The sequence below is a fragment of the Rhinichthys klamathensis genome, unplaced genomic scaffold (genome assembly GCF_029890125.1).
Source record: "Rhinichthys klamathensis goyatoka isolate OS25496 unplaced genomic scaffold, OSU_Roscu_1.1 h1tg000072l_1, whole genome shotgun sequence".
In the NCBI taxonomy this organism is placed as follows: domain Eukaryota; kingdom Metazoa; phylum Chordata; class Actinopteri; order Cypriniformes; family Leuciscidae; genus Rhinichthys; species Rhinichthys klamathensis.
The window spans coordinates 916,230-931,452 of NW_026606615.1; the positions used below are offsets into that span (position 1 = coordinate 916,230).

Below are 15,223 nucleotides of genomic sequence, written 5' to 3' on the forward strand. Positions count from 1 at the left end.
AATAGATTAAGTAATACATGAATTGCTATTAATTCAATGTGTCATTGTGTATTAATTCCTTAATAACATATTTTATTAACTAATAGTGTAAATTAATGTGTTAATTACCACAATTAGTCAAAGCTATGCACTTCAACTACCAGTTGTCTGCTTTAATTAATCATTTGCTAATGATTTGCAAAGGTATCATTATGTTATGACTTTACTTGTTGAGGCACATCTTTATTAACTAGTCATTTGGTAATTGTAGTAATTTACACATGAATTTGCACTAACAATGAAGTAATTAATCATGTATTAATGCATATTAGTGTACCTGTATTATCTGGAAGTTGAAATACAAGGCTTTGGCTCATTCTGGTAATTAACATATTAATTAACACTATTAGATAAAAAAATGAGTTATTAGGGAATTAATCCACAATTACATATTTAATTAATAACAATTCATGAACTAATACATTAACCTTACAGACTCTTAATTAGTTCCTAATGTGGTAATCATTAATGAATAGCTTAGATAATCATTAGTTACACATTAATTCAGTATTATCTGTGCATTAGTTAAGCATGAATTAATGCTTATTAGTGCACCCGTATTGTAAAGTGTTACCAAAGAAACTTCCAGTAAACAGTTTTTAATAAAAGAAACCTTTTTTTTTCTTAGTGTGAAGAACATTTCAATAATCTGAAGAACCTTTTTCCACCATAAAGAACCTTTAGTGCAATGATCCCTCAGAAAATATAGAGGGACTACAGGAGAAAATATCTCCTTCGTCACGGCCATTAGATGCCCTGACACAAGCTCTGAACACTAGCTTCAGGACCAGTGAATAAAAATATCTGCAAAACACTCCCCCTTACTCGGGACATTTCCCTAATCAACTCCAGTCCCACAACAGAGCCATGTGCTTTATAAATAGGAATTGTTCTGAGCTAAATTGGACACAGAAGCCAGACCCTCCGCTGAGACCCTCATGCAGTTTTCATTACGCTCTTCCCTGTCCAATATCCAGACCCTCAATATCTGGTTACAGAATTCAGTTCTTGCCATGGATGCTGATATTTTCAGGGGCCGAGAGGGTAATGGGTAGGAGTTGAAAGCCTTTGAATGTGCTCCAGCGCAGTGAAGTATCAATTTATAGGAGCAAGAACCATGTGTTTATGAAATTAATAAACTCTGTGCAGTCATCTGAAGTTTTGCATGTCCTACATGCTGCATTGGTAAATCTAAGCACTCACCAGTGTCCTTAAGTTCTGCCATGAACACTTCAGAGCATAATGTAATAATTGTTTTCTGTAGCTCCAACTGATGGAGTTTTACTTTGCTTTGGAGTTCCGCTAGTGTTATGTAAGGTCATGTCGAATTCAACCCCGAAAACTGTGGCAGGATTCAAATGTTGCCTCCACTATGTGCACGTGTGTTCATCCATGCATGCAGATGGATGCTTGTGTACACATCCTTGCACACTTGGGCTGGGTATTGACACAATATTCACGATTCGATTCGATTTCGATTCACAAGCTTGCGATCCGATTTGATTTCGATTCATTCGATTATTTTGGATATATATCAGACAGTACATTTTCTCAAAATCTATCCGGATTAATGTAGCCTGATTTAGCGATTACATTAAACATGATACGAATTTCGGTAAGTTGTTCTGTATCTTTTAACATACCTTCAGATGCTCATTCATGTTTATTTGTTGCTGTAACTAGTAATAAAGCGGAGGAGATGATCCGTTCACGTGCGCTCCGCGCTGCCGCTTCTCTTGAACTGAGGCGCTACTGTGATGACTTTAAAATCCTGTTCACACCGGGACGAATTTCGCGCGCGATATTCGCCGACGTTTAACGCCTCGTGACTAAACAAAGGGCGCCAATGTGAGTGTGCACACCGACACGGAAAACGCCACGCGTAAAAGCGTCAATTTTTAAAAAAAAATGCTTCGGATTCGTTTTTTGGGTTTGACCCGCCGCGTCAAAAACTATCCGACCAATGAGATTGGCGCTTTTACTCACGTGTCTGGGGCTTCTGAAGTTACAGTAAAACACAACTTGGGGGCGCTCAAACACAAAACGGTCTTGCCGAGCACACATACGTAACGGCGAAGAAGATATACGCCAAGTAGCGTCTACACTGCCGGGAAGAAATAAGACGAGGAAGATGCAAGGCAAGATGAATGTAGAGCTGCTGGTCTCGTTGGTGTCGGAACATAAGAACTATATGACAAACGCGACAGCGACTACAACATAGGACTATTTCTGTTTTACATTAAGCGCCGTCTAATGTCAGGGAATGAATTGGCATGTTCACTCGGCTCATCGCCAGCGAAAATCGCTTGGGTGTGAACACAAAAAACGCGTTAAAAAACGCTGCCGAATAACGCGCGGCGATATTCGTCCCGGTGTGTACGGGCCTTTAGTTTCATATCAAAAATAACAAAGCACAAAGCTTACTGCTATTTATTGGATGGGAGGCGAGCTACAATGTCCCGCTCATTAATCAACTGAAAACAGGATAGACTAATCGATTGTTGGGATTTAAGAACCGATATCGGTTCGTAAGAGAAATCTTTTTTTTTTTTTACAGAGCCCTATTGCACACTGTACAAAACGAGGTCTTCGTGGAAACCTGAAGGTAACAGCACCCAAAAATTGAAATTCTGTCAATATTTACTCACCCTCATGTTGTTTCAAACCTAAATGCATTTCTGTCTTCTGTGGAACACAAAAGAAGATATTTTGAAGAACTTTGGGCTCCAATGCTGTTTGACTCTCTTACATTATTTTTATGTTCCACAGTAGAAAGTCTTGCAGGTTTGGGACGACATGAGGGTATTTAAATGACAGAATTTTTATTTTTGGGTGAATTAGAAGTAAATGCCTTTGACTGAATTTTAAATGTTAATTGCCATACTTGTCATCAATAAATCAATTAACTGTTCATATTAAGTAACTCCAAAAAGATTTAAGTTGTATCAATGTGTTCTATGCTAATTGTTTCATTTATAAATATAATTTTTGACATTTAATATTGTTCAATAATATATCCATCTCATGAACAATCATGAGACAAAAACAACAACAACAACACACCAAAAAATTGTTATATGAACGGTAAAAGTCAATTGACCAAAAACAGATTTTTTTAATAAATGTTTTTACACAGAGGAACAAGCTTATCTTGGCACCACAAGAAAACAAGTTACTAAATCTGACAACAAATCAACATCAGTAACTGTGCAAACAGTCAAACGTATACAACCATCTTAATAATTCATAGCCCAGTTCATGATGGTAAGAAAGTAAATGGGACTGAACAGTAAAATAATTTTCAGTAAAGGCTGAAGAGTCCAGTGCAGATACTGCATGCGAGTCCAGCTCACCTGCTGTGCTTCTTTATAAAGAAAAATCTTTATAAGGGTATATAGGAAAAAAAATGCATTGAGATGCATTAGTGGTGTTTCTAGAACTACGTAAATGTATAATTTTTAAATTGCATGTTTAAGATTGTGCATTGCATTATTTTTGTGAGCAGACCCGTACTCTAGTGAATGTGGTTGTGTTTGTGTATGCGTCTATAAATGCAAGTATGCAGGATTGTATAGATACGTTTTTATATATTTATATATTTAGTGTGTGTGTGTTTTAGACTGCTGTTTCAGTGCAACAGGTGTGACCTCATTGTGGTTGCTGGTGAGCAGCAGAAGCAAACAGAGTCTGCATCAGATTAACACGCAACACACACACGCACACACACACACACACACACACACACACACACACACACACACACACACACACACACACACACACACACACACACACACACACACACACAACCCTCTCGACCTGTTCCTTCAATTTTCTTTCTCACACTCACTCTTTCGCTTGCATGTGAACCGTTTTACAAGACTCTTCCTGTATTGTACATCAACGTACACATTTGCACTGCGAAAAATCTTTTCTTATTTAATAACAATTATTATTATAATTAATTTTTTTTTTTTTTTTGCTGTGTGTGTCATAGGCCTACCTCTCATGTCTATCTTTTTCCAATGAAGTTGAGCTTCAGTTTGGAATTTAGAAAAACTTCTGAATTTAATGAAATACTGTAAATGTTGGAAAAACTTTGAAGTTGATTTAGTATATATAAACTCTGTATACCGGTATATACACTCACCGGCCACTTTATTAGGTACCCCATGCTAGTAACGGGTTGGACCCCCTTTTGCCTTCAGAACTGCCTCAATTCTTCGTGGCATAGATTCAACAAGGTGCTGGAAGCATTCCTCAGGGAGTTTGGTCCATATTGACATGATGGCATCACACAGTTGCCGCAGATTTGTCGGCTGCACATCCATGATGCGAATCTCCCGTTCCACCACATCCCAAAGATGCTCTATTGGGTTGAGATCTGGTGACTGTGGAGGCCATTTTAGTACAGTGAACTCATTGTCATGTTCAAGAAACCAATTTGAAATGATTAGAGCTTTGTGACATGGTGGAAGTAGCCATCAGAGGATGGGTACATGGTGGCCATAAAGGGATGGACATGGTCAGAAACAATGCTCAGGTAGGCCGTGGCATTTAAACGATGCCCAATTGGCACTAAGGGGCCTAAAGTGTGCCAGGAAAACATCCCCCACACCATTACACCACCACCACCAGCCTGCACAGTGGTAACAAGGCATGATGGTTCCATGTTCTCATTCTGTTTACGCCAAATTCTGACTCTAACATCTGAATGTCTCAACAGAAATCGAGACTCATCAGACCAGGCAACATTTTTCCAGTCTTCAACTGTTCAATTTTGGTGAGCTCTTGCAAATTGTAGCCTCTTTTTCCTATTTGTAGTGGAGATGAGTGGTACCCGGTGGAGTCTTCTGCTGTTGTAGCCCATCCGCCTCAAGGTTGTGCGTGTTGTGGCTTCACAAATGCTTTGCTGCATACCTCGGTTGTAACGAGTGGTTATTTCAGTCACTGTTGCCCTTCTATCAGCTCGAACCAGTCTGGCCATTCTCCTCTGACCTCTGGCATCAACAAGGCATTTCCGCCCACAGAACTGCCGCTCACTGGATGTTTTTTCTTTTTCGGACCATTCTCTGTAAACCCTAGAGATGGTTGTGCGTGAAAATCCCAGTAGATTAGCAGTTTCTGAAATACTCAGACCAGCCCTTCTGGCACCAACAATCATGCCACGTTCAAAGTCACTCAAATCAACTTTCTTCCCCATACTGATGCTTGGTTTGAACTGCAGGAGATTGTCTTGACCATGTCTACATGCCTAAATGCACTGAGTTGCCGCCATGTGATTGGCTGCTTAGAAATTAAGTGTTAACGAGCAGTTGGACAGGTGTACCTAATAAAGTGGCCGGTGAGTGTATATATTCAGGGTAAACGTACTGTATAAATGTGCATACTACACATAGTTTTCATTTATTCAGATCGCCTTATCGTTATATTTATTAGACTTACTGTAAACGCTTATAAAAACATATTGTACACAGCAAATGCTCTAAAATGAAGTATGATTTCAAACACAAAATGTGAATGGCTCCAAAAGCATGCAGGCTTGTGATTTTGTTTATGTACACGTACACAATCTGTAGGATATCTGAAAAACTTAGATAATTTGGATAACATCGGCCTGGTTTCACAGACAGGGCTTAGATTAAGCCAGGATTATGTCTTAGCTCAATTAGGACATTTAAGTAGCTTTTGTAAATGTGCCTTCGGAAAAAAACATTACTGATGTGCATCTTGAGACAAAACAATGGCACTGACATAATTTAAGATATGTAATTTTTAAGTTGCTTTCAGTTAAAAAGCTTAAACATGCATTTTAGTCTGGGAATAGGCCCAAGCCTTGTCTATGAAACCGGGGGTTAATGGTTTAGGCTCTTTAACTGATTCACTTTGGTTTCCTTTTTGTATGGTCGAAAAAACTAAAAAAGCATATACAGCCGTGTTCTGATATCTGAGCAATTCTGACTCTAAAAACAGAAAAAGCAGAATTCAGAACTTGTAGTCAAGAAAGAAAGGGAAAAAGATCTATAACTGTTGAAAGTCTACATCAAATCAAAACTGAGCCTACTCACTTTCTCAATACCCATTATTACACTAAATTGTTATCGACTCATCAATGCACATTATTGCTAGTAAAAAAAAGTTGTGTACCAAATGACAAACTATGCACTTATTCACTATAAGTAGTGTAGTGTAAGTAGGGTTGGGTACCGAAACTCGGTGCCAATAGGGAACCGGTTCCGACGTAAACGGTAGTAACCAGACCGAATAAGAACGAAAATTTCGGTGCCTGATTTCGGTGCCTAACTTCATTGGGCACACACGCACACACACAAGGTCTCTCGCTCTCTCTCTCTCTCCGCCATGCGTGTGCTAGTTTGGAGCACAGTCTCTTCTGTCTCGCATGCGCGCTCTTTCTCGCAAGGTTTTGCTGCATTTCACGTGTAAAATTACGCGTCAGAACGCCCTCTGGGTGTGCCGATAGTCTGAATCCCACATAGAATCAAGCCAATTCATTGGCTGATGGCGCGGGCGCCGCATCGACGCACTAACGTCGTCATACTATGTTGGCGCGCGCGGGCCATCTGCTCCTCAGATTTCTCTGCCGAAAAAGGAAGCTGGTCGGCAGCGCGAGGAGCTTGGCAGCGTCTCGTTCCCTATTGAGAGAACATAGGTTACACCAGTAACCAGAGATGTTCTCTTTCATAGGTTCACTCAACGCTGCGTAGCTAAGAAGCAGTGGATTTGTATTTGTAGGCTGCTGTATCACGTGCCGTTTGAACTGACGCGCTACAGCGATCTGTCACATTTCAAAGAGCCAGAACGTTATTTATTGTGTGAATCTCGTAAAAATATTGACAGAATCTGACAGCTGTGGATTTGTTCCATATCATAAGTAACCTTCTCTGTCTTGTCTGTCAGTGTCCTCTTTGTCCGCGATTTTTCTGTGTGAAAAGGGTCATTTGCGTGAGTCTCACGGTCAATGCGTGAGAGTTGGCAGCTCTGCCTGCTAGTAATCTTCTCTATTAATCTCCAGTATTATTACATTGTTTGATACAATATTGTTTCATTTGATATTATGTAAATATGAATTTTTATTTTATATTGGTTTTATTATTACCATATGTTACTTGTATTTATATTGTTTAAAGATTTAAGTTAATATTGTGTCCAGTTTGGCCCTGTAAATTAAAGGGTATTATTTTTTGATAAAGTGTGTGCGGTTTCATTTTCTTAAGTACCGATTTAAGAACCGTTTAAGCACCGGAACCGTTTAAAAAATACCGAGTAGGTACTGGAATCGGATAAAACCCAAACGATACCCAACCCTAAGTGTAAGTCTTATAAGGTTATTTTGTCATTCAACATCGAAATCTGATAGCCCCTCCCCCTCTGCTACGTAATTAAAGATGAAACAGTTGAGCGCATACAGTTTCCAACATTCTTTTTTTATACTACAAAACGACATAGAAAAGTGCACAAGTACGTGAATTGGGACACTCTACATCCGTCATTGAAAAACTCTCCTTTTCAATCACCTGACTCCATTCTGATATGCAACGCTCACTTCGGATCAATTCTGGAAATACACTCAAGCCCCACCCTACATATTTTCATTGAAATTAAATTAATTACACAAATAAATTTGGGTTGCAAATGATATTATATTGGTTCAGAAAACATCAGGGTAAAAATATCCTGCAAACAGTTTAGAGCTACGTCTCTCATCCCAGACTCTTATTTTGGCAACTGTTACTAAAGCAAACACACTTTTTTAACACTTCTGTTTTCCGTCTGTGTTTATTTTTCTTTCTTATTTTTGGCTGTGTGCACTTATTTAAGACAAACTAAGACTCTCTGCTCATCCTGCAGGGACGCAACCACCACAGCCAATGGGATACATCTTCCCCAAATGTTCTGATTAGTGATCAATCAAGATAGTTCAATGACTGAAGGTACTGAACAGGTAGAAAGTGAGTGAACACTACAATGAGAGTGGAACAGCATGCTGGGAGTTTATAGGAACATAGCAAACAAACCCCCTGCTAGCATTTAGCTACTGTTTACTTCATAGAGTGGATGACATCAGTGTTCTCTCTGTCCAATTCTGAGCTACTTTATTCAACACACACAGATCCATCCCAGACTCTACAGTAATGTTAACCAGCTCAGAGCTCTGCTGATGCATGTAAACACTGACTCAACCATACATGTGAGGATCAATTACTTAACCATACGCTTTCATGTGAGCAGATGAGTGGGATATTGGTGGATCTTTGTCATCTATGTGAAATGGACTGCAAAGAAGAAGAAAAACAACACAGGCAGGCGGTATATATTTTGTCTCTGCAGGCCTGGGTGTCGTCACTTAACCAGACTAAAAGCATCACTTGTAATTTTGGCGAGGGGTGATTGGCTCTTTGATCTTAAAGTTACACAACTTGTTTTCTAAAACAGTTTTGACTCTTAATTCTGATTGGATGAGATGCTCTTTAAGCAGTTGCATTAATGCGCAACATACATTGCTTGGCAACAGTAAACAGCCTACTCTAATGAATATTACTTGCTAGAATAATTATTATGATGGATTCCCAGGGAATGCATGAACTAATGTATACCTTGAATGCAATGTAAGTCACTATCGATAAAAGCGTCTGCCACATGCAAAAATTTACATTTTATTAAAGGGTTAGTTCACCCAAAAATGAAAATTATGTCATTAATGACTCACCCTCATGTCGTCCCAAGCCCGTAAGACCTCCGTTCATCTTCGGAACACAGTTTAAGATATTTTAGATTTAGTCCGAGAGCTTTCTGTCCCTCCATTGAAAATGTATGTACGGTAAACTGTCCTTGTCCAGAAAGGAAATAAAGATATCATCAAAGTAGTCCATGTGACATCAGTGGGTTAGTTAGAATGTTTTGAAGCATCAAAAATACATTTTGGTCCAAAAATAACAAAAACTACGACTTTATTCAGCATTGTATTGTCTTCCGGTTCTGTTGTGGATCCGCGTTCAGTTACGCTGCTGACGTAACACGCTGCTGACGTGTGTCTGGTGTGTGTGTGTGTGTGTGTGTATTCTGGTTCTGTTGTGGATCCGCGTTCAGTGACGCTGCTGACGTAAGACGCTGCTGACGTGTGTCTGGTGCGTCCGTGTATTCGGGTTCAAATAAATATGGCTGGGCAAAAAATGCAAGTCTTCCTCTGTGTCGAAATCCTTAGACATGTTTGCGAAGATTGTTTTGTTTCCAGCGTGCGTCTCCCTCAGACTGTAAACGAAGCTCGGGCGCACCAGACACACACACACACACACACACACACACACACACACCAGACACACGTCAGCAGCGTCTTACGTCAGCAGCGGCACTGAACGCGGATCCACAACAGAACCGGAAGACAATAGGCTTTATGCCGAGCGTCACGTGACCAAGCCGGAAAACAGATCACATCGCTTCCGATTCAGGTCTTTTGTAGGGGCTTCATGAAATTTTTTGCGGTTTTACTCAAGATAACTTGAAAGGACCAAGCAAAAATGAGCATAACCAATGTCCCTCGCATGTGCAGATTGATATTTAAAAGTTTTTACATTTTTCTTCTTCACACTAACATGAGGGAGAGTCATTAATGACATCATTTTCATTTTTGGGTGAACTAACCCTTTAAACTGCACGTTTTATTAAACATTGGCATCTTATATCAGGTAATTACACGCATTTTATAAAATCAATAAGCCACTCAAAACAGTGGGAGAAAAAGAAATAGGCAAAACATAGCGAGGAGTGGATTATGGCTCTGAGTTTTGTATATAAAATTATATATACGTATTATATATATGAAATTTGTGTAATCAGACAAAATGATTAACAAAATACTCAACATAAAGGCAGTTTTACTTCCTTAATATTACATATTTCTAAGTAAAACTTCGAAAAATGTAGGAGGGGACTTGAATTTATCCATTGGGAACTGACTGGATTGTGAAAACTGGGCATTACAAATACTGGGAGAATGACAGGTGGTTGGAGGGATATGTGATGTCAGCTGACTAAGAAAATCATTATGAAGACAGCCATTTTTAATTTGGAGTAATGTGCAGTGATGCATCATGCACAATTAGACCAGGTACATCCACATGTTCAGGTTTTATTCGGTTTTAAGCATTATTTGTGGGTAATTTTGACAACATTGAATACATTTTTTTTATTTTCTGTACAATTTATCACACTAATGTGCTTTAATGTTCACCCAGGAGGTGTACACAATGGCACAAAGTCACACATGTGGTATTCCCAGTCAGAAATGACCAGCCTTCAAAAAAAAAAAAAAAAGCTTCAATAGCTGTCAACCTGTTTTATATAAATTGGGACATGATTTGTATTTTTTTTTTTGAAACTGACTGATTGTAGGCCTCATTGATCTGAGCTTATAATGTTCAAAAATGAACATCCATTGAAAATGAATGGGGAATATCGAAAATAAGAGAAACACTTAGTGTCCAGGAGCATGTTCATCATGTTCATGTTCACATTACATGTGTGCTTGCAAAGCTAAAGGCCTTGGACCTATGCATGTACACACACACACACACACACACACACATTTATGTACACAAACAAACTATTTTGAGTATTACAGGCTTTCTTTTTCAGAGATGAACTTTATCCTCAGATCAATGGTTAAGTTATAACTTAAGTTAAGTTAAGTTAAGTCATATGATCAATAAGTTTCAGAAATAAATACAAAACATGTCCTAACTGAAAGAAAACAAGTTGACAAAAAGATTGAATCCAATATTTGGTGATAATATAGCATTATAAGCGATTTACAAGCAATTTTTAAAAGGCCGGTTATTTTTGACCGGGAACGCAAAAGGTGTTACAGGGTTTTCAACACAGCACAAGGATCAGCTGTGACTTCACGTAAACTTTAAACTTCACCATCCCACCCTAAATGAGTATTGCATGAGGATAATGATTCGCCATTGTTTTTAAAACAAAACCTCAATTCTAGGACAGGAAGCACCTCATCACATGTTGACGTTGCCATAGTGACAAATGGCCTCTTCTGAGGCGCTCAGGAGATGCAGATGCCAGTAAATCACTAATGTTGACTTGGGCTCGTACCCACACATATACACAGCGACCACAGAAAGGCCGAGAGTGCCCTGGCTCCAGAAGTTGACTGGTTTGTGAGTTCCAGTAAAGGTTGGTCTAGCTGGTTCCTCCCTTGCGCCCTGCGCTAAGAGTGCGTTTATAGTGCTAATGCTTGCGGTGAGCAGGCCATTATGATCCAAACCCATCAGAACTGCTCCAAACAGACTGCGGCATTATAAAACAAACATCTTAAGACGGACAAATGCGCAGGTAACTTAGGCTCCAAGTTTGTAGATGCAATTTACATCTGAAGACAGATTTGTGCATTGAATACCCAGATCTAGGTTTCATTTGTACCTTGACACACGGTAACACAGGCTCGACACACAACATCTATATGATGCTTTGTTACATCAACGGAGACATTTAAATCAGTCAGTTTGTTACAAAACAAAACAAGCATTAACTGCCCTTTACTGGAAACTGTCAGGTTGCACTTTAAAAAGTGTTATTATAGGAAGTTTGTAGTCCATATACAACACGTCAAACCCACATGTACTGTCAAACGTTCATAACTGCTAAACTGCCACAGACACACATGCAAGCTACAGCAGACACACCAGACATTCTCGTATGAACGTTACAACTACCAAAACTAGCTTTCTGGACACCACACTGGCGGAGAAGGAGGGAGGGGAATGCCACGACGGGTGACTTACCTCGCAGTAAACTGGGAGAGTAGCTGGAGAATGTGTCGAAGATGCTGTTTGAAGCCATGTGTCCCGCTCAGGAGGGAAAAGATCTGGCCTCTCCGCCGCCTTACCGACTGTCAGCCTGAGAGAATGACAGTCAGAGAAAAAGAAATAGAGAAACTACATAGACTGCCTGCAACCAAGAATTTGGGGTTTGAGAGTGCCACAGGAATCTTTCGCCACAAGCCGACTAACAGAACAGCATATGTGCCGTGTGGTGAGAGCGAGCGATAGAGAGTGAGAGAGAGAGAGAGAGAGAGAGAGAGAGAGAGACAGAGAAAGAGAGAGAGAGAAAGACTAAGTGAGGATAGCAACTGAGAGATGGACTCACCTTTGACAATGGACACTTTTGTATGTCTGTCTCTCTCTAGAAGTGGTTGTTGTAGTGTCTACGTGGTCTAGTCAGATAGTTGAAAGTTCAGGTGTCTGACGCTCTTGCAATGGTGATCTCCGTGGTAACGGCCTGTCAGTCGCATGTCTGAGGTATCCGAGGTCACGGCTCCCGCGGTAATGCTGCTGCACGGCAATCCCATGATCTGATTGGTGGAACTCAGGTCACATGACTCCCTCTCTCTCACTTGCATGCAGTGAAGTTCTCTTTTCCTTCCAATGTGTGTTTCTCAGCCATGATTGGCTGATAGTTGTTTTTTGAATGGTTTCTCAGAGGATGATGTGGCCTTCTGTAAGAGGGACCACAAAAATACACAGCTCATACCCAACACAAACTCTCGAGTGAAACAAATTGCAGAAAATGCGGGACAGAAGAGAATTATTTGGGGAAAGAGAGTGTTGAAGTGTGTTTTGGTGGTTTTGGGGCCTGTTAAACCACCCTTCCACCCTCATTCACCACTTGATAGTTTATCAATGTTAGTCTCATTAGAAACAGCCATGCCAGTCATTTCATTCGTCCTCCCGCTCTCTTTTTACCCTCATTTGTCCTCAATACTCTCTGCTCTCACAGTTTAATATGGCTGTGGGCGGCCTACTTTTTATTTCCGAAATATTTGCGGTGTTTAACACACCTTTCATGAATGGCCTGATTTCAGTGGCCCTGTTAAAAGCAAGCATGTGTATCTGTTTATCTACACCATCTAACGGTGCATGTTATGCATATGTGTGCGTGTGAAATTCATCCCTAGAATGAACCTCACGTGCAACGACAGACAGATAGTGTGTGTATGTGTGTGTGTGTGTGTGTGTGTGTGATTGAGCTGATGTTGTAACCACAGTGCCATGAAAATGAGCACTTGTGTGCTGGTCAGCCGGCAACACAAGGAAAATGACACAGTGGAAGTGTGTGTGTGTGTGTGTGTGTGTGTGTGTGTGTGTGTGTGTGTGTGTGTGTGTGTGTGTGTGTGTGTGTGTGTGTGTGTGTGTGTGTGTGTGTGTGTGTGTGTGTGTGTGTGTGGCAAATAACACACTTCCAGGGAGTGTGGCCTATGGTGAAGCCACAGAATGACTTCAGGGCTTTTTATCAACCTTATTCCAACCTCACACATATACACATGCAAATCAATCTCAAAGTTTCCCCTATGAGAATGACCCAGCTCGGTCAGTGTGTGTTTGTGTGTGCACCTCTGTGGGATCTGCTGGTTAAACGTCATTTTCACATGAGTAAAACAGAATATAGGAAGAAGACTGTAGCGGGACTTTATTTTAGTCATTAGGAATTGATAGGATCCAATGATGGGTATTCAGGACCAGAATGGTATGGAAGTTTTTTTTGTTTTTTGTTTTTTGAGTAAATGCAGTCTGTAGGTCAAATTTACCCTCAAGAGCATCTTGATGCATACAATATATCGTTATTTCCTACTGTTGCTGTAATGTTAAACTAACTAGTAAGTTAGTAATGTTAATTACTTGCAAGTGGGAAAATTAGAAAGACTTCATTATGGTTGCCTAAAATGACTAAATCACTTTAACATTTTTTTTATTTTAAATTTGGAATAATGTGCACAGAGGAAACGTATTAAGACATTAAATGGAGTCAATTTGGATGTCCAACAGACATATTCACATTTTTATGCACATTATAACTGTGTATAAATTTAGGAAGTACACCACAAGTGCGTGTATTCCCGAAGAGTGTGTATCGGACGTTGAGGATGGGGCCGTCCAGCTTCTTTCCTCAGACACAAACACCATCTGCTCTGTGTTTTGGGAAAAGGGTTTCTTAGCAGCGTCGTTCACTAACCACAAGCAAAAATGGTCGAAGCAGTGCGGCAGCAATCGGACAGAGATGTTTTTTTTTCTTCCTCTCTCTCTTGTTTATCAAGCCCCTGTATTTAAGTTTAATATAACTGTAGTGTTTTGCTGAGAGACCTGCGGTGGGCCAAACGTTGCCAATGTCCCTCCACCCCACGGGTGGGGCAGAGCGGGGCGGTGGCTAGAGCGTGCGGTCGCGAGCGCAGATGTGCAGGGGCTTATTTTGTGGTGAATAAATTGCAGGCTGCCCCATGTGCAACTCATAAAGGGGGAACACAGCAAAGGACAGAAGGAAAAATACAGTGATGAGGTGGCCATCTTCACTTCAAACGCATTTTCGGACCAAAAGCAAACGCCCAGAGTCTAAATCTGTCTATGCCGCTGAAGGGGGTTCTAGGCTCTTGGATGGAAGGATGAGAAAGGAATATGAGAAACGAACTACAGTCGGCCATTTCGATTTCATTAATCCCAGAGTCACAGGTTTTGTGATTCATCCTGTGACGTTTCATTTGTTAAGATGAAAGTTTATCCTATTAAAGTAATATTGACTCATTTGAATCATTTGAGTTTGGGGCAGGACTGTCTGGTTTTCCAATTAATGGAAATATGTTTGAAAATGATAATTAATTGAGAAATTCTGGTGACATCTGGTAGAAATTATTTCACCTTTAACTTTCTTATAGTGATCTTAATCAGAATCCAAAAATTAAATACTTGTAATTACATTATATTACATTTTAAAATACTATAAATAGCACTGTATATATATATATATATATATATATATATATATAATATATATTTAACGTTAAAACATGCTTGATTCCACAATGCTGTAGCGCTATATGTGCGTGATATTAACCCGCTTAGCAGAAAATGCAAGATCAACAATTAGTTGTATGCTGACATGATGACTTTTTAGGATGTGTTAACATCTATAAGGAGCTGTGAATGTGTAGTTAATTCATCGGCAGGGAAAAAAGATGTTTGTCAGACCATTTCAGCAGAAAATTAACCACACAAAAGCAACCTTTCACAGCAGCGTTCAACGTGTTCCCGCGCACACTCTGCCTGTCCCACATCTGATCGCTTTCTACTGTCATCTCTTCTCTCTGTGGAAACTCAAATGA

General features: G+C 39.9%; 1 protein-coding gene across 3 annotated transcripts in view; it reads right to left on the bottom strand.

Annotated features, from left to right (window-relative positions):
* runx3 (RUNX family transcription factor 3) overlaps nucleotides 1-12,368 on the bottom strand; it is a 57,051-nt gene extending 44,683 nt beyond the window's left edge. Inside the window, exons 1-2 of one of the 3 annotated variants that reach the window (XM_056250616.1) lie at nucleotides 12,220-12,368; nucleotides 11,856-11,970 (exon numbers count right to left, since the gene is read on the bottom strand). In XM_056250616.1, the coding sequence (XP_056106591.1) occupies nucleotides 11,856-11,913 (58 nt within the window). In that variant the 5' untranslated portion in view covers nucleotides 11,914-11,970; nucleotides 12,220-12,368. Of the gene's footprint in view, nucleotides 1-11,855; nucleotides 12,080-12,219 lie in introns of those variants that run through there. The other 2 variants (XM_056250615.1, XM_056250617.1) reach the window with 2 other exon arrangements.
* Nucleotides 12,369-15,223: the final 2,855 nt, after the last annotated feature.